At 37.8% G+C, this 26,122-nt stretch overlaps 1 protein-coding gene and 1 long non-coding RNA gene across 3 annotated transcripts in view; both read left to right on the top strand.

The window, feature by feature from the left end:
* cdh26.1 (cadherin 26, tandem duplicate 1) overlaps positions 1 to 4,768 on the top strand; it is a 34,588-nt gene extending 29,820 nt beyond the window's left edge. For both annotated transcript variants that reach the window (XM_082145079.1, XM_082145078.1), the window contains 3 exons: positions 301 to 336; positions 589 to 663; positions 2,170 to 4,768. In XM_082145079.1, the coding sequence (XP_082001205.1) occupies positions 301 to 336; positions 589 to 663; positions 2,170 to 2,379 (321 nt within the window). In that variant the 3' untranslated portion in view covers positions 2,380 to 4,768. The remainder of the gene's footprint in view (positions 1 to 300; positions 337 to 588; positions 664 to 2,169) is intronic.
* An 8,920-nt stretch (positions 4,769 to 13,688) lies between these two features.
* LOC309480721 lies at positions 13,689 to 23,834 on the top strand. Its single transcript, XR_014199755.1, has 2 exons — positions 13,689 to 13,883; positions 22,774 to 23,834. It is a non-coding gene; the product is annotated as an uncharacterized lncRNA (long non-coding RNA).
* Positions 23,835 to 26,122: the final 2,288 nt, after the last annotated feature.

The following is a 26,122-nucleotide window of genomic DNA, read 5'->3' as shown; positions in this document are numbered from 1 at the left end:
ATAATTTGCACGGTTTGACATGATATAAGCGATCGTTAGATTTAATCAGCTTGATTTACTGCAATGCTTTTTTCCTCTTAGTTGATCAGAACAAAAGTGGATGTTAGACTTGTTCAGACGACAGTTTCCAGTGAAAATTCTTATATTGGTCATACTTCCAAAAAGTAGAATCTGTGAAGTAAAGTTGATAATTCCGCGAAAAATTGCAATTGCAGATTTCGAACAGAGATGGCGACAAAGAGGAAAAACTACAGACTGCAGCTTTAATAATATAGTTGTTTTTTCCTCCTCTCTCTAAAGCCATTTCGTAAACAGTCAACGGTCCGAAGCTATTGGGTAAGCTTTTCAAATGATCCTTATAAATTACAAAAAAAAAGATGGATTTTTAAGAAAAGATTATTGAACACTTATCAACTAAAGGTTTTGAAATTTGTTAATGTTACATAGTCATCATTTTTTAGACCATTTTCATTGTAGCAATAGCTAAACTTGTTTAATACAGAAATAACATATACAATTACATGAACATTTAAAAACAAAAACCTGTTTCAACTAAAGTCTAAATGAAATATCACACTTGTTTTAAAGAGTGGAGGCAGCCAGATGTCCCGGTCATTCAGCTTGGCTCGAACAGAAAGAAACCTGGAAGAACGCATCGAGAGGGTGAGTCCACTACACAAAACACTTAACTGGCATGATTTTCAGGAAACCTGTCGAAAATATGAGAAAATTATCATTTTTAGGTAGCCTATAATTTATACTGATACTAAAGTACAGTTTTTCTGTAAATTTAAGAATATTATTTTTTAACCATATTTTTAAGCAATCCATTTTAAATAATGTTTTAGTGTACTTTAAAAATTTTATTCACTGTCTGACACTAAAGAGTATTGAACTTTGTACTGGATTATCATGTCAACTTCAGTGTGTTAGAAATTACATTTAAAGTTATTTCATTATAAAATATTTTATAGTGTCTTTTTAAGAACTACACTTCCAGGTCAGAGTCTTGTGGGCAGTGTTCTGACAAAGGCCAACAAATACCTTTAAGAAAGTAAAATAGTGTACTTAAAAGAGGAGAAGGAAACGAGATAGAGAGAGGGAAAATCTCATGAGCTGCTGAGAATGTCTATCATTTCACCAGTGAGATGATATTTCACAATGATTCATTCACAACAACCACTTATATTATAATAATGTTTATAGTCCTGTGTGAAAAGAAGGAAATAAATGTATAAATAAGATACTTAAGTGTAAACGGAACGTAATTTTTTCAGGCATTGTATATGTAAACTGCACATATCATAGTTTAAATTTATATTAAATGCAACTATTTGATATTTTACCTTCATTTTGACCCATTTAAGTTGGATTTATGTACATCTTTATCAATAATTTTAATGTCTTTAAATGTTTGGGTTAAAATGTGACTTAAAATATATTTTTATTGGAAGTTGTATGTCGTGTATTAATTATTTTTTTTCTAATTACTCATTTGTAATGACAAATCTGCAATCTAGTACATTTAAAATATATTAACTTGAAATAAAATACTGAATAACACATTTAAAATTATAATCCAGTACTTTAAATGTGCTCTAGTATGTTAGTCAACACATCAAAATAAGTGTACTTCTTTAAAGCATTACGAAAGATTATTAAAACATAATGACATGATTACAAAGTGCACTTTTTAAAAGTGTACTTCAGTATTTCAAGAAACAGTCATGAAAATATACTTTCTTTAAGAGCATTTAAGTGCCTTTTATTTCATTATATCATCTGAAAATACATACATTCAGTGTAATTAAGTGCACTTCTTTTTCACAAGGGTTATATTAGTTAAGGGTATGCTTAAGGGTAAATGCGAATCAACATACAGGTTAATTTAATTAGCTTTTATGTCAGTTGTTGTGGAAACAAGAACAGTTGAAATATTATTGCACTGCATGACTTGCCACTACTGGTGGAGAAGAGACCTTGCTTCAACTTGTTCCGAGTTGAAAATCAAGTGCACTGTCGCCACCTGTCTGCTAGATCCTTCGTTGCACAATGTAATATTAATGTACGGAGATCTTCAGACCGTGTAGTCACCTAGTGAAATCACATTCTATCAGCTATCAAAAGCTTTAAGATTGTTTTTTCTCTTTCCATTATGTCATTTTATAGAAAATCAGCGGATTATCGGTAGACCATCCTGTATATTCCCCATATCTATATGGATATGAGGGGAACGGCAGTGATTGCCAGTCACTGGATCAGCTGACTGTTAGCAACCTTGGTGATAACCTGGACTTCCTTCAGGACCTTGGGCCAAAGTTCAGCAATCTGGGAGGGATTTGTCAACAGCCAGTGGAGCGCAGGAATGTTCGACTGTGAAAATGGATGATGACTTGATGGCTTGGGCAATTCAGCTTTATATCGTTTAATGATTGTTCCACATTTCTATAATGCTTTCAGCTCAGCTGCAAAGGGGTACCAGGGATTTTTTGTACTGTGATTTTTTTTTTTTTTTTTTTTGGTGGACAGTGCTCTAGGACATCATTGCTCAAAGACAAGCCTTGAATTTGAGCACCATGAAACCTGCACAGGAGCAAGGTGATCATGGATAAGCTGTAAACATTACGTCTTCAGTGCCAAGACTGGCCTCAAGGAACTATGTGATACACTATGCATTTGTGCTCATGATATATAAGGAATATATGCATAAGGAAGGATGTTGAGTGTTTGAATTGAAAACTGCTAACTTGACTTCAGCTTGTGCCAGCCTGTTTGATCGTCTTTCATCTGAACTTCCATCTTTTTTCCTCAGCAAATGTAAAGCCACACTTTCCCAACCACACTTAGCCATGCTGATTGTGTAAGTGAGTTTTTGTCTGGGTTGTCCTGCACTTACATGATGCTAGTGGTACGCTGACTTTAGGTACAGTATTGTTTCGTGCACTTTGCTAGGATGACTTTGCATTGCAGAATCTCTTGTGTATTTAAAGGGATAGTCCAGCCAAACATGACAATTCTCCCAGTTACTCACCTTCACGTTGGTCAAAACATTTTGAAGCTTATTTCCAGGTAATTGTGTCTTTTTATCAAGAAATTCTGACAATCTTTTCAGAATTCTGAGTTTACATCTTGCAGTTCAGATTTTGTTTCTCGGAATTCTGAGTTTACATATGCAATGCATCCTTTTTTTTTTTCTTTTTTTTTTACATTTTTATACACCTGACCTGTCCATATGTGCTTGCAGAATTCTGGGAAATTATGAAATACAAACTTGCGGTTGCAAGATGTATACTTGCAATTCTGAGAAAAAAGTCAGAATTGTGAACAAAAAGTCACAATATATATTTTTTTATATTTTTATTCCGTAACGAAAATAAGCTTAAAATCAAACCTGCATGACTTTCCTCTGTGGAACACAAAAGAAGATACTTTGAAGGACACTGGGACTGTGACTAGAGACAATAAGGAAAAGCAGAAACCATTTTGGTGTGAGCAATGAGAGAAAGAAAATGAAGATAAAGATGGGTTATCACTTCAACAGAGAGTCTGGCAGGTGGCAGTAATGAACCATCAATAATTATTACATCTCCCTTCCGTATGTGTGTTCCCTCTTCTTAAAGGGCTTTTGTTCACCTGGGTTTTTCATTGTTGTTAGGCTTTATGAAGAGTGGCTGGAAATTATAATTTTTTGTATTATTATTATTGTTATGCTACATTTACATTTTGTAAGAGTGAACACAAATGCAGTGTTCATCTAATTCTTTTATATTTCTCATTGTATTGCAAATAGTTTTTTTTTTTTTTATATATATTTTTTTTTTTTATCCATTCATTTTTAAGTAAGGATTGATATTTTAAAAAACGTTATCTGGATGGTTTTGGCGCAGATGTGCTGAGGGCCAGGGATGTTGTCTGCAATGCTCACTCTTTCCGTGAGGAACAACCTTTTTTAAAAATGTATTTTAAACATTATCTGAAATCTGAATAAATATGATTACAATGATACGTTAGCATTAGTGAACATTAGTGGGCCAAGCCATGTACAATTTTATAGACAAGACAAGCACCTGTAAATTTGATGAGATTTAAATTTCTCAGTTATTTTTTAGAACTGCCCGTTGTTTTAGGCAACAGTGGTGATAGGTATTTGGCTTCCTATCAAACACCTTGGAAGCTTGATGGTAAAGTAGCTGCACAGGCTTAAGTGTTGTACTGGAGGCTTGTGCCCAGCTAGTCAAACAGAATGACAGACATGGCATGATCATGGCATTAAAATATATAGTAGCTGCCTTTGTAGTTAGACTATTTCTAATATGACGGAAATTTGACAAGTTGAATTTTACTGTGTATTTATTACCTTTTTAATTTGTTTTTTAAATGTTAGATTACAATCAATTATTATACCTAGATATTTAAAATCAGATACCGTTGATAGCTGTTCCCCTGCAATATAAATATTGGGTGTGGGATTTTCTATTGACCTCTTCGTGAAAAACATACAAGCGGTTTTCTTTATTTTTAAATGAAGTTAGTATTAAGTTGTTCTACTGCATATCTTTCAATTACCTTTGACACAATAGGTACTGCTAATTGGCCTGTAGTTACAGACCTTTGATGTATCACCTGTTTTGTGGATCAGTGTTATTATACTGTAGATGTCTTCCATGCTTTTGGAAAAATTCCTTCATTAATGAATCTATTAATAATGTTAATGGACTAGATAAACACTCATTAAACATTCTCAGGAACATTGTGTCCAGTCCATACACATCTTTGGCTTTGGAATTCTTTAGGGAACTTCCCAGCAAGCAATTTTGCGTTTAAAAGACGTCTAATAGCCATCCAAACACAGACCTGATGTCTAGGCTAAAACAAGGCAAAATTTTGGTTATCAGTGAAAATGTAATAGACGTCTAACCATAGCCCAAGAATAGAAGCACAGGCTACGCATAGAACATGTCAAAGAAATGAAACCAAACACCATGTAATCACTGTTGACTGCTTACATGATGGAATATCATACATCTCGCAAGTCATTTTAGACAAAATGACAAGTAACCAAATTCAAGGTTATTTTGGCTAAAAGTGGGTAACTCATAGCCGGACTGTATCGGGTCTATAGATAACCTAGACGGTGAAATGACAGCTATTGCTTGCTGGGTTATTATCATTCTCACTTTAGCTTCGGAAATGTCCTTAATCTCAAATACAGGTTTATTGTGATTTACAGGCATCATATTTAGTGGATTGGTGGATAGGTTATGTATCAGTGTCGTTACTGATTCTACAAAATATGAATTAAAATGTTCTACTATTTGAGCTTCATCCTTTGTAATACTATTATTAACACAGATTTCGAGGCGCTGTTCATTACCATTATGATGTTTTCCTGTCAACTTCTTTATGTTCTCCCAAATCAATTTGGCATTTCGCTTTGCTTGGTCACTGACATTAAGAAAAACATTTGCTTTTGCTTTCCTAGTCTCTCGTTACCTTATTTCGTAGTCTTACAAACTTTAGTTTGTCAGTAACTAGTTTTGATTTTAGGGCTGCTTTCAATGTCCAATCTCGTTCTCTCATCAATCCGTGTATATCACTACTTAACCATGGAAAAGCATTTTTTTTTTTTTTCAGTCAGATTCAGTCGGAGTCAACATCAGAGTCAGACAGTATATTATTCCATTAAATTCCTTTAATTGCATTTTCAAAGTCATTTTGTTGTTCCTTAGGTATTCTGAACTGACTAGGCTTTTTGACACCACAATTAAAACACATTTTTAACTCCAAATGTTAAATTATGATCAGATAACCCAGTGATCATATTGAATGTTTTAACAATTCTCTCTGGTTTATTACTGAATATCAGGTCTATCAGTGTTTTTGAGCTCTGTGTTATTCTTGTTGGTCCTTTAATTAGCTGTGTCATATCAAAAATATCTGTAATTCGTTTAAGGGCACTTCTATTGCATTTAACTTCCCAGTTTATGGTAAAATCCCCCATTAAAATGACCTCTTTTCCAGAATTACCTTTTTTTTAATATACTCTTTAGTTGGTCTAAAAACAAAACTAATGTGGAAGAGGGTAGTCTATAGGGCCTACAGATCAATAAGTCTGAAAGACATTTGTGGAGACAATGTAATATTAAGTCCGATACATTCAAGACCATTGTCATATTGCCACTGGATTTGACGGCAGTTGATCTCTGACATAAAACATTGAGATTTTTAGTTAAAGGTACAATATTTACGAATTTTTTAATAAAATATCCAGAAATCACTTGCACAGTGTGATTATTTCCTGCAGTTGTGTACTTACAATATCCCAAAAGTTCCCAAAGATTTTTAATTTCAGAGAAATTCCAATTTTAAATAATTGGCCGTCCCGGAAAACCTGTTCACTTGTCGCCTGTCACTGACGTAATATCCGCGTTATGGGCCTTTCACACAGGACGCGGTATGCGCGGCGTTGCGCTATAAAACCCATTCATTTCAATGGCTTGCGCCGCGCAAGGACGTTTTGTTGCTGCGTCGACCAAAGCGCAAGCGCAGCGGTGCGCATCATTGGCGTGCTCAAGCGCATGCCGCGGTCAAAGTTCAAAATTGTTTTTTTTTTGTTTTTTTTTTTTTATTAAATGCTTGTAGAAAATAACAGCAAAAAAAATTAAAAAAAAGAACACAAAAACATTAACAACAGTCATTGTCATTACACAACCATACTCCAGAGACCCTCAGTCCAGACTAAGTTCCTTCAGTCTTTCAGGCCAGATTAATTGCCAAGTCCTTAAACACAGCCACTGTTCTCATAGCTTTTAAGTTTTTAGAGAACTCAATAGACTCAAAGTACATCTTCATTTCATGTTTAAATCTCAAAAAAAGAGGATTGCATTTAGAAAATTTACATTTGTGAATGTGAAATTTAGCTAACAGAAGAATAAGGTTAATAAAATAAATATCACTTTTCTTTTCACCTTCATGAAAACCAAAAATGACATTTCTATATGTTAATTCAAAGTTAGGATTCACATAACATTTAACAAAATCACAAATGTCACACCAGAATGTCACTGTGAAAGAGCAGTTCCAAAATAAATGTAAAGTAGTTTCAGGTTTCTCTGAACAAAAAGAACAGAGGGTATCAATGTCATTCTTAAGTCTTTTGAGAAAGCACTTATCTGGGTAAAACCTATGAATTAATTTTAAGCTAATTTCTCTCGTTTTGTTAGTTATCAGGTATTTGTGAGGTAATGTCCAAACTTTTTTCCATGGAATATCACTTACAAAACCATTCCAATAAGAAATTACATAAGGCACAGAGACAGACTCCTCCTGAAACAAGACTCGAATTTTCTTATTGTTTTTGGATTTAGATGAAGAAAGGCATTGTTTACCTATAAATGTCTTACAGAGATCCACTGAGCGACAGAGAAATGGAAAAGAAAATCCTTTATAAAGCATGATAACTCCTTGTGGCACTGCATCAGCCACGATGGCAAACTCTTTTGGAGTAACAGGTATTCCATGCTTTACCAAGAACTCAGAATAATTACAAATTGAACCATTTTGATTGAAAAGTTGAGATACAAAAATAATTCCATTACTAACCCAATTATCAAAGAAAAGAGATTTATGTTTATACAGTAGGTCCTTATTATTCCAAATTATATAAGAGTGAGGAGTAAAATTGTGTTTAAAGATGAGGGACCAAGCTAATAACATTTGCCTATGAAAAAGGGATAATTTAACAGGGATTTTCATTATGCTATAATTACAGGTTAATAAGAATTTTAAACCCCCTAGTTTGGAAAAAATAGCATTAGGGATCAAATTCCAGATAGATGCAGGCTTATTGATGAAGTTTTTTATAGAGTTTATTTTAAAGGTGTGGTTTAAAGTAGTAAAGTCAAGAAAGTTTAACCCCCCCTTCTCAATAGTGTTCATAAGTACAGATTTTCTGACAAAATGAGTTTTATTCTTCCAAACAAAGTTGAGGAGCATGGTATCAATTTTTTTAAGAATGGCGGTGTCAACACTCAAAGAAAGAGCAGCGTATGTTAAGCGTGACAAGCCCTCAGCTTTGGCTAGTAAAATTCTTCCCTTTAACGACAGATCTCGCTGGAGCCATATATAAAGTTTTTTCTGTGTACTCTCAATTAGTGGATTAAAATTTACAGAGCATCTTTCTAGTTCATTTTTTGTTATAATAATACCTAAATATGATACCTGATCTCTAATTGGAATATTACAAATTTGTGACAAATTACACTCTTTGATGGACATGAGTTCACATTTTGAAAGGTTCAAGACTAAGCCTGAAGCTTTGGAGAATTGCTGGATATATTCTAATGCTAACGGAACTTGAGCAGCATCATGCAAAAAAAGAGTGGTATCATCAGCCAACTGACTGATGAGTATCTGTTTGTCAGCAATAGAGATACCACGAAGACCACTATTAGAAACATAAGATGCAAATATCTGGGAAACTAGTAAAAACAGATAAGGGGATATTGGACACCCTTGTCTAATACCACGTGACAAATTAAATCTAGGAGAAGTACCGTATTTTAATTTGATTGTACTATTACAATTATAATAAAGGGTTCTTACAGCCTTGCAAAAATACTCACCGAAACCAAACTTTTGTACTGACTTAAAAATAAAATGATGCTCTACGGAGTCAAAAGCTTTATAAAAATCCAGGAAAAGAATAAAACTATTGTGTTCCACCAAATTGCTATAATCAAATAAATCTAAAACTAATCTAATGTTATTCATTATGTGTCGGTCTCTCATAAATCCAGACTGAGTCTCATCTATAACGCTATCCAAACAATCTTTAAGTCTTTTAGCAAATATTATGGCAAAAATTTTATAATCGTTGTTAAGGAGTGTGATGGGCCGCCAATTGTCCAAATTAGTAAGATCTTTCTTTGGTTTAGGAATTAGTGTGATGATACCCTGCGTTAACGTAGGAGGTAGAGCTTCTTTATCAACACTCTCTTTAAAAACATTTGTTAAAAAAGGAGAAAGTTCATTAGCAAATAATTTGTACAGCTCAGCTGTAAGTCCATCACATCCTGGGGATTTATTGTTTTTCAAGCTCTTGATGGCGCTTTGTACTTCCTCATGAGTTAAAATTCCATCACAACACATTCTATCACTGTCCGAAATAACTTTAACATTATTAACTGTATCCAGAAACAAATTCGACATCTGCTCTGTACATTTTGAGCTATACAGATTTTTATAAAAATTGGCACTGAAATTGGCTATATCCTTTGGATCTTCTATAATTTTGCCATCAACAGATAATTTCTCAATTGTAGAAAGGGTAAAATTTCGTTTTTCAAGCTTAAAGAAATACGCAGAATTGAGTTCACCTTCTTCGAGCCATTTTTTCCTGGACCTTATATAAGCACCCCTAGCCTTCGATAAATATAAATCATCTAATTTAGTTTGCAAAGCTGCAAGTTCAGATTTCTCCTCCAAAGATAGACAACTAAAATTATGGGTTTGAGATAATTTCATGATCAGGCTGTCCTCAAGAACTCTTCTCTTTTTAGCTAAGACCGCTCCAACGTTTCTTAAGTAAACTCCAATTTGAAATTTTAGTAGCTCCCAATTAGTACAAAAAGAATTTTGAATTTTGGCTGCTTTCCAATATTGAGCAATTAATTCTTTAATTTTATCAATTACATCTGGTAATTCTAAGAGTGAACTGTTTAGTTTCCACAAAGAGGATTTTCTATGGCCTGGTGCATAATCTGCCGTCAAAGGGGTATTAATAAAGATAGTTTTATGATCAGTCAAAGGGGTATATTGTATGCCAACATTTAAATCAAAATTGGACATACATTTTGATATGAGCCAATAATCAATTCGAGATTGACTAGACCCACTTTTGTTGGCCCAGGTAAACTCCACATTGTTAGGGTATCTTTCTCTCCAAATGTCCACCAGTTCAAACTTATTCATTAAACCTAACAATGCCGGGCTAAGACAATCAGTCCCCTTTGGTGGATATCTATCCAAATAATTATTTAATGATACATTAAAGTCTCCTCCTAGTATGAAAAAAGCATTAGGGAATTTATTCGACCAATGTGTGAGTTTCTCATCTAACTTATCATAGAAACATTCATTATCCTGAGACGTATTGTACCCGTATATATTTCCCAGAATTATTGTTTGTTGGTTAAGTGAAATCACTAATAAATGAAAGTGGCCCAAACTATCTGAATCTGAACCTAATATATCCCCATTAAACGTATTTCTCAAAATGCTTACTCCAGCAGAACGTTCAGTGCCATGAGAACTCCAAATATCATTACCCCACTGAGATTTCCACCATTTGTAATCATCTTTAGTAGAATGACATTCCTGAAGAAAACAAAAATCTGACTTGTGTTTTTTAGCAAACAAAAAAAGAGCTTTCCTTTTGACACTATCCCTGAGGCCTCTGGCGTTAAAAGATACCAATGACAATGACATAAACAACGAACAATATAAAGAGAAAAAAAATCAAGCTAAGTAACTGAATGAACCACTCGTTCAACTCACTTTCCTCAAAAAGTGCAAACAACCACAAGAAAAAAACTGCCCACCCGGTACTTAAGTGTTATTTAAGTTCAGAAAAATAATAATAATAAAGGTTAAATTTAAGTTTTTGTTTTCAAGTAGTAACCATTTCAAAGCATAACGTAAAGAGGAGGGGAAAAAAATAAATAAGTTTAAAAGCCTTCAATAAAATAATGTTTATCTGTGTTTAAGGAAGATATTAATATAAAGTAGTCTACTGCTTAATACCATGAAGATAATATGTATTTAGGGCAAAAAGAAACCATGGTTTGAATTTAAGAATTCATTCCCCTGCCAAAAAAAAAAAAAAAACAACCTAAGCAGATCGCACGTGAATCATTGAAAGAAACGGTTGCATATGAATAAACGTTACTACTAAGTAGGTTTGTTGGCTAAATCTTTAGCAGACAGTCTTTTACCCTCGATGACAGCGAAGGGACCGTGAAAGCCAGCCCTCTTCCCTTCCCTCCTCGCCCTCTCTACTGTCGGCCACAGAAGAGTCCTTGCATCCTTATCTTTCTGCGAGAGATCTTCGAAGACCTAATCTTCTTCTCCCTGAGCAAGTCGGACGTTTTGGCGTCTTTCCAAACTGTGTCCCGTTGGGAACGCGATGAGAAAAGGACAATTATGCGACGGGAGGACTTTTCTGCAGCAGAACGAGGCCCCAGTCGATGAGCGATGTCAATTCCGAAGTGCAGATCAGCAGCGATGCTTGGGGAAACCTGGCTAAAGAGGTCGATGATTATCCGCTTCACGTTCTCTCCTGAATTCTCCGGAATACCAGCGACACGCAGATTCCACCTTCTCTTGTAAGCATCCAAATCGTTACACCTATCACGAAGTTCAACGTTTTCTTTCTCCAGTTTTCCGATTTTCTTTTGCATCTCGTCAGATTTTTCATTCAAACACTTCACCTGTTCACCGTGGAATTCGAGAGAGCTGATTATCTGTTTAATAGAGTTCGAATTCTCAATCACCTTCTTTTCAACTCCTTGAATTCGGCGCAAAGTTTCTTCGTGCATGGCCTCCATTCTCTGCATAAATCTCATTAGCATAGTATCACTCACCACTGGACTATCAGAACTCGGTTTGCTTTTTTTGGCAGGATTGGGTTCAGGTGTATCTGGTAAAGGCATGAAACCATCAGACTGTCCAGCAACTGTCTCCATATCATTGCTTAGAGTTCTCCTTGCATAACTATGCATAGCTAGATGAGTTTCTTCTTTCTCTTCCATATTCTCAAGTCAGTGCATTAGTTGTAGCAAAAGCACGTGCTTGCACGTCGATAGCTAGCTTGGAGAGAAAAGGTACGTGCGTCTGAAAAGTTTAACAAAAATATTTACAAAGAAAAAAGTCTGTTAAAGTGCGGCTATTCGAAATTATTTCTGAACATGACCAGTTTAAAAGTAAAACCAGGATTTGAGCAAAAGTTTTTAAGAGCTACTGCAAAACCGTCTTGTCACGACGCCATCTTGGCCTCGTCCCCCATTTGAGCTTCGGATGCGTTTCAAGTTCAAAATTGTTCAACTTTTGCCGCTGCGCTCTGTGACGATTACCAGCGCGGCCAATAGAATCGGGGGATCCAAACAAGGACGGAATTCAAAATGGATGAACGGCAAAATTGTATATCTGAATTAAAACAAGAATTATGAAGTCAGCTCTTTTTTTAGAATAAAACATTTATTCAAACATTAAACCTGAAACTAAGAAACAAAAACAGACGTAATAGAGCTCCCGCTAAAAGTTTTTAAAACTCCGCCTACGTCATAGCTCAGCGCAAATCGCGTTGTATCTGAAGGGCAACGCTGAACCCAGCGGCAAGCGCCGCGCATACCGCGTCCTGTGTGAAAGGCCCATTATCCCTGGTTTCCGCTCAAGTACTGCCATAGTAACCATGACGACAGACGTGGACAACAGTGCATAATGAGTGTAGTGCGTAACCTCTGGCTGGATTATCCGCTTCACGTTCTCTCCTGAATTCTCCGGAATACCAGCGACACGCAGATTCCACCTTCTCTTGTAAGCATCCAAATCGTTACACCTATCACGAAGTTCAACGTTTTCTTTCTCCAGTTTTCCGATTTTCTTTTGCATCTCGTCAGATTTTTCATTCAAACACTTCACCTGTTCACCGTGGAATTCGAGAGAGCTGATTATCTGTTTAATAGAGTTCGAATTCTCAATCACCGTCTTTTCAACTCCTTGAATTCGGCGCAAAGTTTCTTCGTGCATGGCCTCCATTCTCTGCATAAATCTCATTAGCATAGTATCACTCACCACTGGACTATCAGAACTCGGTTTGCTTTTTTTGGCAGGATTGGGTTCAGGTGTATCTGGTAAAGGCATGAAACCATCAGACTGTCCAGCAACTGTCTCCATATCATTGCTTAGAGTTCTCCTTGCATAACTATGCATAGCTAGATGAGTTTCTTCTTTCTCTTCCATATTCTCAAGTCAGTGCATTAGTTGTAGCAAAAGCACGTGCTTGCACGTCGATAGCTAGCTTGGAGAGAAAAGGTACGTGCGTCTGAAAAGTTTAACAAAAATATTTACAAAGAAAAAAGTCTGTTAAAGTGCGGCTATTCGAAATTATTTCTGAACATGACCAGTTTAAAAGTAAAACCAGGATTTGAGCAAAAGTTTTTAAGAGCTACTGCAAAACCGTCTTGTCACGACGCCATCTTGGCCTCGTCCCCCATTTGAGCTTCGGATGCGTTTCAAGTTGAAAATTGTTCAACTTTTGCCGCTGCGCTCTGTGACGATTACCAGCGCGGCCAATAGAATCGGGGGATCCAAACAAGGACGGAATGCAAAATGGATGAACGGCAAAATTGTATATCTGAATTAAAACAAGAATTATGAAGTCAGCTCTTTTTTTAGAATAAAACATTTATTCAAACATTAAACCTGAAACTAAGAAACAAAAACAGACGTAATAGAGCTCCCGCTAAAAGTTTTTAAAACTCCGCCTATAGCTCAGCTATGAAGGGCAACGCTGAACCCAGCGGCAAGCGCCGCGCATACCGCGTCCTGTGTGAAAGGCCCATTATCCCTGGTTTCCGCTCAAGTACTGCCATAGTAACCATGACGACAGACGTGTACAACAGTGCATAATGAGTGTAGTGCGTAACCTCTGGCTGCACGCTGTTGTTGTTTCGTTCAAACATTATGGACCATGGCAAGCAGACTTTGGGAAAAAAAGGAGAACTAAAACGAGGATCAATATCAGCGACTAACTTGGACTTGACAGCGCTTCACGAGTCACGACTTCACAGAGACGCAACTCTTGTATGTACTTTATTAGACAGGTGAGCAAATGTACATAAAACTAATCAATGTTTTATAGCTCAACATGATGAAATGTTAGAATATGATCAGTGTGTTATTCTAATGTTGATCTAGCTCACTTCTAGTCTCATACAGACAAACTAACACATAGAATAACACTTTAACACACTGATAGTGTAGAGCAAGTGAAACAGCACTGCGTTACCTCACAAGCTTCATTCGTCTAATACACTGACCTGTGTGAGCACTAATACAGAACTTGCGTTTGGTAGAATGAAATCTCCATTCCTTTATATCCGTGGGACTCGCGTGTGGCGCTGATATCATGATAAAAACAGCAGTGTATTCACTCATCCATAAACATTATTAGATCCATCGGCTTGACGACAAGTTCCATAATTCCGCAGGAAATTTTGCATCATCAACTTACGCCTTTGTTATTGTAAGAGGTTAGCGACCCCTAGCGGCGAATTTTTTTTTACATATTGTATTAATATTTCAATAATTTGTTCTTTGTTCTTTGATGACAGTTGTTGTTACATGACATGCAGGTAATTTTATATATTTTTAAATAATCTTTTTCAGTAAATTAGTTATTTTCAATGCACTTATTTTTTTAAAAGATTTAATTAATTATTAACTTTTTATCAACTCATAAACCCCCATGGGTTCACAAACCGCAGTTTGGGAAACCCTGACTGATATTAGGATAGGCTGCCCTGTGTTGCGTCATACCTAAAGGATTAGTTAACTCCAGAATTAAAATTTCTTGATAATTTACTCACCCCCATGTCATCCAATATGTTCCTGTCTTTCATTCTTCAGTCAAAAATAAATTAAGGTTTTTGAGGAAAACATTCCAGGATTTTTCTCCATATAGTGGACTTCAATGGGGTCCAATGGTTTGAAGGTCCAAATTGCAGCTTCAATGCAGCTTCAATGCAGCTTCAAAGGCTCTACACGATCCCAGCTGAGGAATTAAGGGTCTTATCTAGTGAAACGATCTGTCATTGAAAAACAAAACAAAAACATTTATATACTTTGACCACAAATGCTCATCTTGCACTAGCTCTGTGATGCGCGTCCATGACTTCACGCATTACGTTGGAAAGGTCGGATATAGGCGGAAGTACTGACCTGTATGGAAGTAGAATAAAGTCAAATGTTTTTGAAATAAAAAGCCTGTTGAATTTCACTACTTGAAAAAAATAGGCATTGCATTAATCATGCTTGCATTTTAATGCATTGTATTTTTAGTGCTTACATTTTTATGGGCTGAAATTCAACATGGTTGAATATTTAAGCTGTGAATATTTCAATTAAAAACATTTCAAACACCTTTTCATTATTAAAAATGCAATAATCCATATTCACCTTTCATATTTCACTTCCAAAATATTCAAACTGTTTAAAAATACAACCAATAATATTCAACAGGCAATTTTCGGTCCATTTTATTTCGCTTTGCAAATTCGCTTCCACAAATTCAGTGGTTCAAATTCGACAGTAAATTCAACATTGACGTCCAGGAACTGCAGGAAAAGCAGTAGATTGCCGAGCATACTCTCCATCTGCTGTTAGTCTACCTCACCAGCAGATGGTGCAAAAGCGCTTGTTGCTGACAAAGACATTCATTCATAAAATGAAAATGTTTATCTGTGTCAGTATATGCAGAAAAGATGATAAACACACAAAGCTGTGTTTATGTTTCATTCAATAACTTCATTGTTACTTTCCCTGTGTCATCAGCTTTCTCTACCATGAACAGGATTATAATCGGTTTCCCTCAATACCTCATACTCAAGGATTTCCCTTCCGTTGATAGTGATATGAAAGACCAATCTTGCACCTTATTAGGGAAGTAGGCTGTAGGCTATTATATAGGCTACAGGCAAGCAGAGGGGCTCAGAAAATGAACTTAACGCGCAAAGTTTCATGCTGAGCGTTTCGTGATATACTGGCATAAAATCAACACATGTATACATATAGTATGCATACGTGTATTGCATTAGCTTAAACTGTCACAGCACTTGCATATTGTCCTCCTATTGTTAGTTTAACTGTAAATCGCTTTGGATAAAAGCGTCTGCTAAATGACTAAATGTAAAAATTGGCTTGATATTGGACATTAGCACATTTAGGGACCGTCTCTAAAGTTGCATACAACATTGGCATACACGTTTCTAACTTCAATAGCAAACTTAAATTTATTTGAATAAATATCAAAAATCCAAAGGGTGCGCATTATGCCTGACACTAAATGAACACTTTACAGTTGGTTTTATGATAAGTCGTTCTATTCAAATGCTATCGGAGTTAGAAACGTGTATACCAAAGTCGTATACACTTTAGAGACGGTCCCTAAATGTGCGAATGTCCAACATCAAGCCATCTGTATGCCAATCTATCACTGGGAAACGCTCAGCATTAAGCTTTGCGCGTTATTCTGAGTCCATCTGCTTGCCTGCGAGTTTGGTCTTTTACATCACTGTAGTCCATTAAGCTACGTTAAGCGTTGTATATGTCCAGCAGGGGAATCCTTAAGTATTGAGGGAAACCCTAATAGCCTGCATGCAGCACATCCCCCCAATATAAAGTTAAGGCAACTAAACAACCAAGAGAAATATATGTCAACCTCAAAAATGTAACATTGGATCTGTATATCCGCATCGGGGAATAACATTATAATCTCGTTCACGGTAGAGAAAGATGCATGTAGGCTACACAGGAAAAGTAACCGTGAAGACACTGAATTTAACATAAAACAACCGTCATAATAATCACAAATACACTTTGCTGATAATCACAAATACACTTTACATTGCTGTAAATGAGTTTTATGAATGAATGACTTGTTCTAACTGTTGCTGGTCTTCAACACGCGCTTTTGCACCATCTGCTGGTGAGGTCGACTAACAGCAGATGGAGAGTATGCTCGGCAATCTACTGCTTTTCCTGCAGTTCCTGGACGTCAATGTTGAATTTACTGTCGAATTTGAACCACTGAATTTGTGGAAGCGAATTTGCAAAGCGAAATAAAATGGACCGAAAATTGCCTGTTGAATATTATTGGTTGTATTTTTAAACAGTTTGAATATTTTGGAAGTGAAATATGAAAGGTGAATATGGATTATTGCATTTTTAATAATGAAAAGGTGTTTGAAATGTTTTTAATTGAAATATTCACAGCTTAAATATTCAACCATGTTGAATTTCAGCCCATAAAAATGTAAGCACTAAAAATACAATGCATCAAAATGCAAGCATGGTTAATGCAATGCCTATTTTTTTTCAAGTAGTGCAATTCAACAGGCTTTTTATTTCAAAAACATTTGACATTATTCTACTTCCATAGACCTGGTGTTAACAAAGCGAACCCATTTAAAATCTTAAACACAAGCAATACAATTTTAAAATCAATCCTGAAGCGGATAGAAAGCCAGTGGATCGAGGCTAAAATTGGGGTAATGTGCTCACGCTTTTTAGTCCCAATTAGGAGCTGACCTGCTGCATTCTGTAATAACTGTAAGCGATGAAGAGATGACTGATCCAATCCAACATATAAAGAGTTACAGTAGTCAAGTCTAGACGTAATAAAAGCATAATAAAATAAAAGCATAAAAGCAATAAAAGCCGTTGAGGAGAGACACTAGGGCCGCAAACCATACTCGGGCCGGTCAGAACGGGGCTACTAGCAGTAGACTGACCCCCTCCTGGCAAACCATTTCCAGAACTCCTGGGAGCAGGGCAATCGGGGGAAATGCGTACAGACGTGACCTCGGCCACGTCTCCACCATAGCGTCCAACCATAGCGTCCAACCCCAGCAGGGCTGGATGACTGAGTGAGAACCGAAGTGTACAATGTGTGGTCTCTTGGGATGCGAACAGGTCAGCCTTGGCTCAACCAAAGTTCTCCCAAAGGAGCTCAACCACCTTGGGGTGGAGTCTCCACTCCCTGGGCCTCAGCCCCTGCCTTGACAAGATCTCTGCCCCTTGATTTAAGTACCCTGGGATATATACACTCACCTAAAGGATTATTAGGAACACCATACTAATACTGTGTTTTGACCCCCTTTCGTCTTCAGAACTGCCTTAATTCTACGTGGCATTGATTCAACAAGGTGCTGAAAGCATTCTTTAGAAATGTTGGCCCATATTGATAGGATAGCATCTTGCAGTTGATGGAGATTTGTGGGATGCACATCCAGGGCACGAAGCTCCCGTTCCACCACATCCCAAAGATGCTCTATTGGGTTGAGATCTGGTGACTGTGGGGGCCATTTTAGTACAGTGAACTCATTGTCATGTTCAAGAAACCAATTTGAAATGATTCGAGCTTTGTGACATGGCGCATTATCCTGCTGGAAGTAGCCATCAGAGGATGGGTACATGGTGGTCATAAAGGGATGGACATGGTCAGAAACAATGCTCAGGTAGGCCATAGCATTTAAACGATGCCCAATTGGCACTAAGGGGCCTAAAGTGTGCCAAGAAAACATCCCCCACACCATTACACCACCACCACCAGCCTGCACAGTGGTAACAAGGCATGATGGATCCATTTTCTCATTCTGTTTACGCCAAATTCTGACTCTACCATCTGAATGTCTCAACAGAAATCGAGACTCATCAGACCAGGCAACATTTTTCCAGTCTTCAACTGTCCAATTTTGGTGAGCTTGTGCAAATTGTAGCCTCTTTTCCCTATTTGTAGTGGAGATGAGTGGTACCCGGTGGGGTCTTCTGCTGTTGTAGCCCATCCGCCTCAAGGTTGTGCGTGTTGTGGCTTCACAAATGCTTTGCTGCATACCTCGGTTGTAACGAGTGGTTATTTCAGTCAAAGTTGCTCTTCTATCAGCTTGAATCAGTCGGCCCATTCTCCTCTGACCTTTAGCATCAACAAGGCATTTTCGCCCACAGGACTGCCGCATACTGGATGTTTTTCCCTTTTCACACCATTCTTTGTAAACCCTAGAAATGGTTGTGCGTGAAAATCCCAGTAACTGAGCAGATTGTGAAATACTCAGACCGGCCCGTCTGGCACCAACAACCATGCCACGCTCAAAATTGCTTATCACCTTTCTTTCCCATTCTGACATTCAGTTTGGAGTTCAGGAGATTGTCTTGACCAGGACCACACCCCTTAATGCATTGAAGCAACTGCCATGTGATTGGTTGATTAGATAAATGCATTAATGAGAAATTGAACAGGTGTTCCTAATAATCCTTTAGGTGAGTGTATATCGCTCTAAATGAAAGTAGCTTCCCCAGGGCCCACAGGAGGATCTAGTGAGCCAGCTTGTATAAGGGGTGCAATCACAAACCCCCCTGATGGTTTATATAGGAGACCACCGATGTGTTGTCTGACCGAACAAGCACATGATGGCCCCTCAGGTCTGGGAGGAAGTGTTTCAGAGCCTGGAACACCGCCAAAATTTCTAGACAGTTGATATGCTACGAGAGATGATGGTCCTGCCACAGACCTTGGGCTGGGCGACCACTCATGATTGCCCCCAAACCCGTGAGGGAAGCATCCGTCGTTAGCGTGACATGATGACAAAGAGCTCCCAGCATGGGCCCTTGGGACAGGAACCAAGGTTATTTCCACATGACTATGGCACAAAGGCATCGCCGCGTGACCTTGATCATGCGGAGCGGGTTTCCCCTCAGGGAGAACCCCTTGGTCCTGAGCCACCACTGCAACGGTCTCTTGTACAGCAGGCCGCAAGGTATAACATTGGACACTGCTGCCATCAGACCTAACAGTTTTTGAAACTGCTTTACAGTGGCTGGCCTACGAAAGGAAGAACACGATATTGGTACACTTCACACACACACACACACACACACACACACACACACACACACACACACACACACACACACACACAGGTGTTTTACCATTCGTTGAGAGCTTGAATAATAGACACTCCAGCCCAGTTGGTGGCGGAGTAATGGCGTACCTCACAGCACATCCAATACAAGTCAATGGACATCCAATACAAGTCAATGGAGTTGGACAAAAACTACGATAAAACCTGTTGTAAAGCATCTTTTGCAGCGATTTTTGTGTGAGCATATCAGTGAACACCCCTGACCACTCGGTGAGTTTCACGTCTTTGTAAACGAAAGTTTAATGCGTTTTAGGAAGGATTGTTCCAGTGCACATATGCAGCCATTCTGGAGGTGTGACATCGCTTAGAGCACCTTTAAGTACAGTTAAATACTGACCCTTAAGGTACATTTATTAGAATTGACTTCACCTTCAGGCCCTGTCAGTAGTCTCATCCTGCTTTGATTTTGCTCCAGGTGATGCCAGAGCTAATTAACAGAGAGGGAACTTTAGGGATATAGTTTGTTTGGTCTAGGGTGCAGTATACCCTAGACCGAACTATATCCCTAAAGTACCCTCTGCAGCTGGTCATCCTGTTGGCTTTCTTTTTACAGTTTGTACGTTGAGGATCTATGTCCACTGCTTAGGCCAGTGGCGTAGATCCTCTCAGCTTATGGTCTGTTTTGGTGGCCGCCACAGAGGTAACGTGGTCACCAAGCACTGCATTTTGCATTGGATCACTTCGATCCTATTTAATTCATTTGGATTTTGAGACTTTTAATGTCACTGGTTTAGCCTTGCACAAATGCACATCTTCTTTGTTGCATGCACAAGTTATGATTCACTAATAAAAAAGAGAACTTTTTTTTCCCCTCAAAATGTCACTATTTGTACAAATTGCTACACATTCATTTAATTCTGAATTTTGCAGAAATTTTTGGTTGTGGATAGTAAAACATATCTGCAACATTTATCAAGCTCATGGATAATTGTGTGTGGATGTGTTAATCATTTTGAGCCTAAATTCATCCCATACAAGTCCTCCGGGGCTGATACTGGCATAAGTCTGCGCTCAATAATTGTCAACAGTGGAGATCACACAGCCCTGTGGGACAGGCTCTGAATTTAGAAAATGCAAATCATTTATGCATCTCTGTTCCAACAACTCACTCAAAACGATTGCCAAACTCCTGTCACAGTGTTTGCATTTCTCAGTGTACACAGTGTTATACGATATATTGTGTAATAAGACTTTTCAATAGTCAAGTCAAGTCAAGTCAAGTTTATTTGTATAGCGCTTTTCACAATACAGATTGTATCAAAGCAGCTTCACAGTATTAAATTAAAATAATACAACAAAGTTTGTTTCAAGAGGAATTTATTGATTAAGGCAACAGTGGCAAGGAACCGAAAAACTCCATCAAGTGACCTAATGGTGTCCTAAACTCCATCAGGTGACCTAATGGAGAAAAAAAACCCCCAGGCTCAGTCAATACAACATAACTTCTTGTGTAAAGATGAGTGAGACACTGATAGACTGGTTCGGCTTCTTCTTTGGTTACTCATACCTTCAACGACCAGGTGAGAAAGATTTTTGTCAATGATTAAAATCAAAATACCCGCTTACAGTAAATGCATGAATGAATTTAAATACTTTAGATTATTTTCTTTTTTTTATCAAACCAAACAGGGTAAAATAGTGGTTAGCCAAATAAGAATGGAAGTTTAACTACACAGTTTTGTGACATCAGTGACATGAATGTTGTGAAGTGAATGTTGCCAGTTAACAAATAAATCAATTGATACTGAACCACGTTTTAGATTTGCTTTATTTTCTCTACTGATTCAATCAATTGGTTAAATTTCATTAAAGATCTGGAATGCTTCGAACTGAATGGTTTGACAAATAACAGGTGATAATTTAGGATCACTCAACCTCAACCACTCAGTCACACTACTCAAATTCTCCACACGGGGTTACTATAATTATATAACCAAGTGTATAAACTCAAAATGATTAGTTCACAAAAAAAAAAAAAGAAAAAAAAATTATATATATATATGAATTTTCTGTTAGATAGATATATATATATATATATATATATATATATATATATATATATATATATATATATATATCTAACAGAAAATTCAGTAAAGCCTTATAAAGTGTCAATTTCTTAGAATTTCCAATAATTACGAATGCTAGGGCCCACTTTCGGGGTGAAACAATACACTTCAGAGGCAAACACGGTAGTGACACCCTACACAAACACAAAAAAACTGTCAGCATTTTCATCGTGCATTCAAACACCATTTCACGAAAATCAAATGTAACATAGGCCTACACATGATATTATGCACGTCATTCATATTTGTTATGCACATACACATTACATTAATGACTTACCGAACTCTTTTATAGAGACTTCGTAATGCCGTCACGTTTATCGATTAAACATCTTCGATCATCTCGAACTCTAACCACAAAATACACATTATACATAGACAGGATGAAACAAACACAGCCTATTACACCAGATTAAATGATGATCATCACATTTACTCATATAGAACATCGATAAAATCAAGGATGATCCTCAACTTGACAAACAACTGTCAATTCATCTCCCATGCACTGCTTTTGCCGTCTTTTGCGCTATTAACTATAGACAGTAAAAGAAATGGACACAGCGACCCCATTGGATTCAACGGAGAAAAGTGAAGTCAATTAGAAGCTTCCTGATGGCTGAGCGTACTGCGCAGACTGAAACTGAGCTTGACGACGTACTGTAGATGTGACGTGAGCAACTTGTCTGTCTTCTAGTAGCTGTGCCAAGAGAAATCTGAATCATTCCCTTCCGAAACTTGCAGAGACGGAGAGTGTGAGTAGTAGGTGTCCATGAGCTAGGAGCAGGAGAAACTTTTGCTAAGTATTCTGATTAATTATTTGATCATTTTGCCTCCACGTCCCCCTGATTGCGCGCGAGCTTCTCCTCCTGTCCATACGGTAATTTCTCTACTGTGCGACAGAGAGTCGCTATTAACACGTCATCTTTTTCTTCTTCTTCTTTAAGGTTTTATTGGCGGCTGACAAACAACAAAATGGTGTATTACCGCCACCAACCGGTATGGAGTATGGAGCAAAATGACTTTTTTTTTCTTTTCTTTTTTTCTTTATATCCTTTTCCACAAATTTGATATTCTAAGATATTGAAATATAAATCTATAACATTCATTTCCAGAATTGTTTTGTAAAATATCTCCTAATATAAATTGCATTTTTATTTTTTCTAGATTTTGCCTTAGAATCCTTCTTTCAGACTTATATTTCTGACAGTAAAACATAACATGTTCCACAGTTTCTTCTTGCCCACAAAATTCACACCCGCATCATGGTATTTTATAAAGTGTGCTGTTTAGTCTTGTATTTCCAAATTTCATCCTTGATATTATCTCATCTCTTCTATTTTTTCCTGCACTTCTCATCTCTCCCACTTTCCTTTGAATTTTGTAAAACCACCTACCTTTCTTCTCCATATCCCATTGTTTTTGCCACCTTACCTTCAACCTTTCCTTAATAATACTCTTGATTTCATTCTTACTAATACTAAGGGCCCGTCCACACGGAGACGCGTATCGATGTATACGTATACATTTTTTATCGAATTGGTGTTTCGTCCACACGGATCCGGCGTTTTCGGAGACTGAAACCGCTATTTTTTGAAACCGGGTCCCAAGGTGGATAAATCTGAAAACGCCGCCCTTGCGTTTTCGTGTGTACGGCCAATCCGTATATTTTGTGAAACGATAATGTCGTCACACGTAGTGTCAACTAGTCAGACACCGTTAAGTCACAGCAACTACATTTATGTTTTTTCATATTGTTCAACAAAGTTCTTGATTAAAAAAGAAAAAAGAAAAAAAGAAGCTACTGTGCTTAATATTATTGTTGTATACAGCGCGCAAGGTTTATGCGCGAGCTCCAAGTCTTCTTCTCCGTTTTTAGTGTATGTCTGTGGCAGAATTACAGCGCCACATACTGGTCTGGCATGTATACTACATCGTTTTGAGTCGGTTTCAGTGGTTTCGTGTGTACGCAGATATTTCTTGAGACGACGCCGTGTTTACGGAATTTTTTTTTTGAACGGGAAAAAAAAAAATCGGATAGGGAAAGCTCTGGCTTCGTGTGGATGTGGCCTAACACTTACAGTATATTAATATCTTTGTTTTTAATGGCTTCTTTTGCTGCCTTATCTGCCATTTCATTTCCTTTGATACCAATATGTGCAGGTACCCATAAAAATATCACTGTAAGTCCCATCATTTGAATTCTGTATAATGTTTGCTGTATTTCTATTCAAATGTCTGGTCTACTTTCCGAATGACTGTATTGTAAGCTAGCCAATGATGAACTTGATTCTGAACAAACAACTGATTTCAAAGGTCTTCTCTCCTCTTTCCACTGTATTGCTAACAATAGTGCAATCATTTCCCCTCATCACTGATTATTTTCCTTATTGAAACCTGAAACTCTGGAATAATAAAAGCAACTCCTATTTCATTATCTATACTCTTTGATGCATCTGTGTAAATCTGAACATAGCTATGGTACTCATTAATATATGTCTGCGCATTACATGAATTACATTCCTTTTCCTTATTTATTTTTTTTCTAATAATTTAAAATCTACTATTGCATCTGAAAGTAACCAAGGCTTTATTACTGGTAACGGTACTGTTGGACTAACTTTTAACTGATTCATTTTAAGTTCTATTACAGTCCATCCGAAACTTTTCGTTTTCCTCCTCTCTTTTTTCCAACTAGGCTTTAAAGTGTCTAATGTTGGATGCTTTTGACTATGACCTTGTAAATTAGCCCAATAACTCAGTGATAACTGTAACCTTCTCATTTCTAATGACATGTCCCCCATTTCTACCTGTAGTGCTATAATCGGTGTAGTTTTTATAGCTCCTGTAAATAATCTCAATACCGGATGCTGTATACTATCTAACTTTCTAAGAGACGTATCTGCTGCTGATCCATACACCACACAACCATAATCTAATACTGATCTAATCAACCCATATGGCCTTTAATTTAACACATCATCATCATGGCTCGCTTTTCTTAAAGGGGAAGTACTCTTCTTACAAGTTCAAATACCACCCGGCTACTTGAATGAAGCAAATTGGACTTTTTTTCGACAAAAATCACTTTTATATGGTGACATAAATGTATGCCGGCAATGTGTGTACACAACCACACTATAATGGTAAAAATCCACCCACTCCTCTTTTATCCCCATAAATCATAAGCAGTGTCTCAAAATAAGCAGAATAAGCTGTTTGCAGTTTCTATGCAGTGATGTCACATTGCACAGGCCCCGCCCATGATTACTGACTGACTCCACCCTATTAGCTTAGCTCCTCCCCTCAGTGAGCTGTACACAGTCCGCTTATCTCCCCGCCAGAGCATTTAACAGCAGCATTTAAGAAATGCATTTTTATTAAAGCAACTAAAGTTTATTCAATCAAGGGCAGTGAGAGACTTTCTGTTTTTCTTTTATTGTTTGATTCATATTAACAGCATATATAGCAGCTGCTTTCACTTTAATACACAGATCTGATATACACATGTGATTTCTTTACATGATGTTTACGTTCACAGTAGGCTTGCTACGATAGTCGGTGTTACCGGTGTTGTCACACATCGATTAACAGCATACAGACATAGGCAAGATGGCTCGTGTGCCTATTGGCTGTTCTGCGGCAACTGCAGCAGCCTATCGAGCGAGGTCTAGCGTGACGTCAGACCCAATGAGGGTGCTTCGCGCCCACTGTGTCACGTCCCGCCGAAACGGGCGTGGCTTAGGCCTATAAATACAGCTCGCAGGCAGCTGATATCTGATTTTTCATCTCTTCAGCGAAGCACACGCATCGCTGGATCCGGAGAGAAGCCGCGCCGTCTGAGGAAGCACTTGCAGCGGGACGAGTCGTCACTGAAGTCGCTGGCCGCGCCGCCTTCAATCGCCTTCCTGCTGCGCTATCCGGCGCCTATATCCTTTACACTCTCTGTTGTGTGTGTGTTCACCGCCGCGACAAACACTGTCTAAAAGAGCTTGCGTCTTTTTAAAGATGCCTTCCTGCGGCTCGTACAGAGCCACACTCAGCGACGGGGACCGCCACGTTATCTGCGTTTCCTGCCTGGGTGAGGATCATGCAGCTCTCGCGCTCGCTGACGGCGGCTGCCATCACTGCGAGCTACTGCCTATGGCGATCTGAGGACTCGCCTGGCATATTTCACTGAGACTGCACCTCTGCCCGCTGTAGTGCCGCGCCGTAAAAAGCGCCGTGCTCAGCCGGTCCCGGAACCTTCCCCCACCCGTCAAAGCTCGCCGGTTCGCCCGCCAGCTTCACCGGCTT

This window comes from Leuciscus leuciscus (assembly GCF_965113295.1).
Source record: "Leuciscus leuciscus genome assembly, chromosome: 18".
Classification (NCBI taxonomy): Eukaryota; Metazoa; Chordata; class Actinopteri; order Cypriniformes; family Leuciscidae; genus Leuciscus; species Leuciscus leuciscus.
This window is presented reverse-complemented; position numbering and strand designations above follow the sequence as displayed.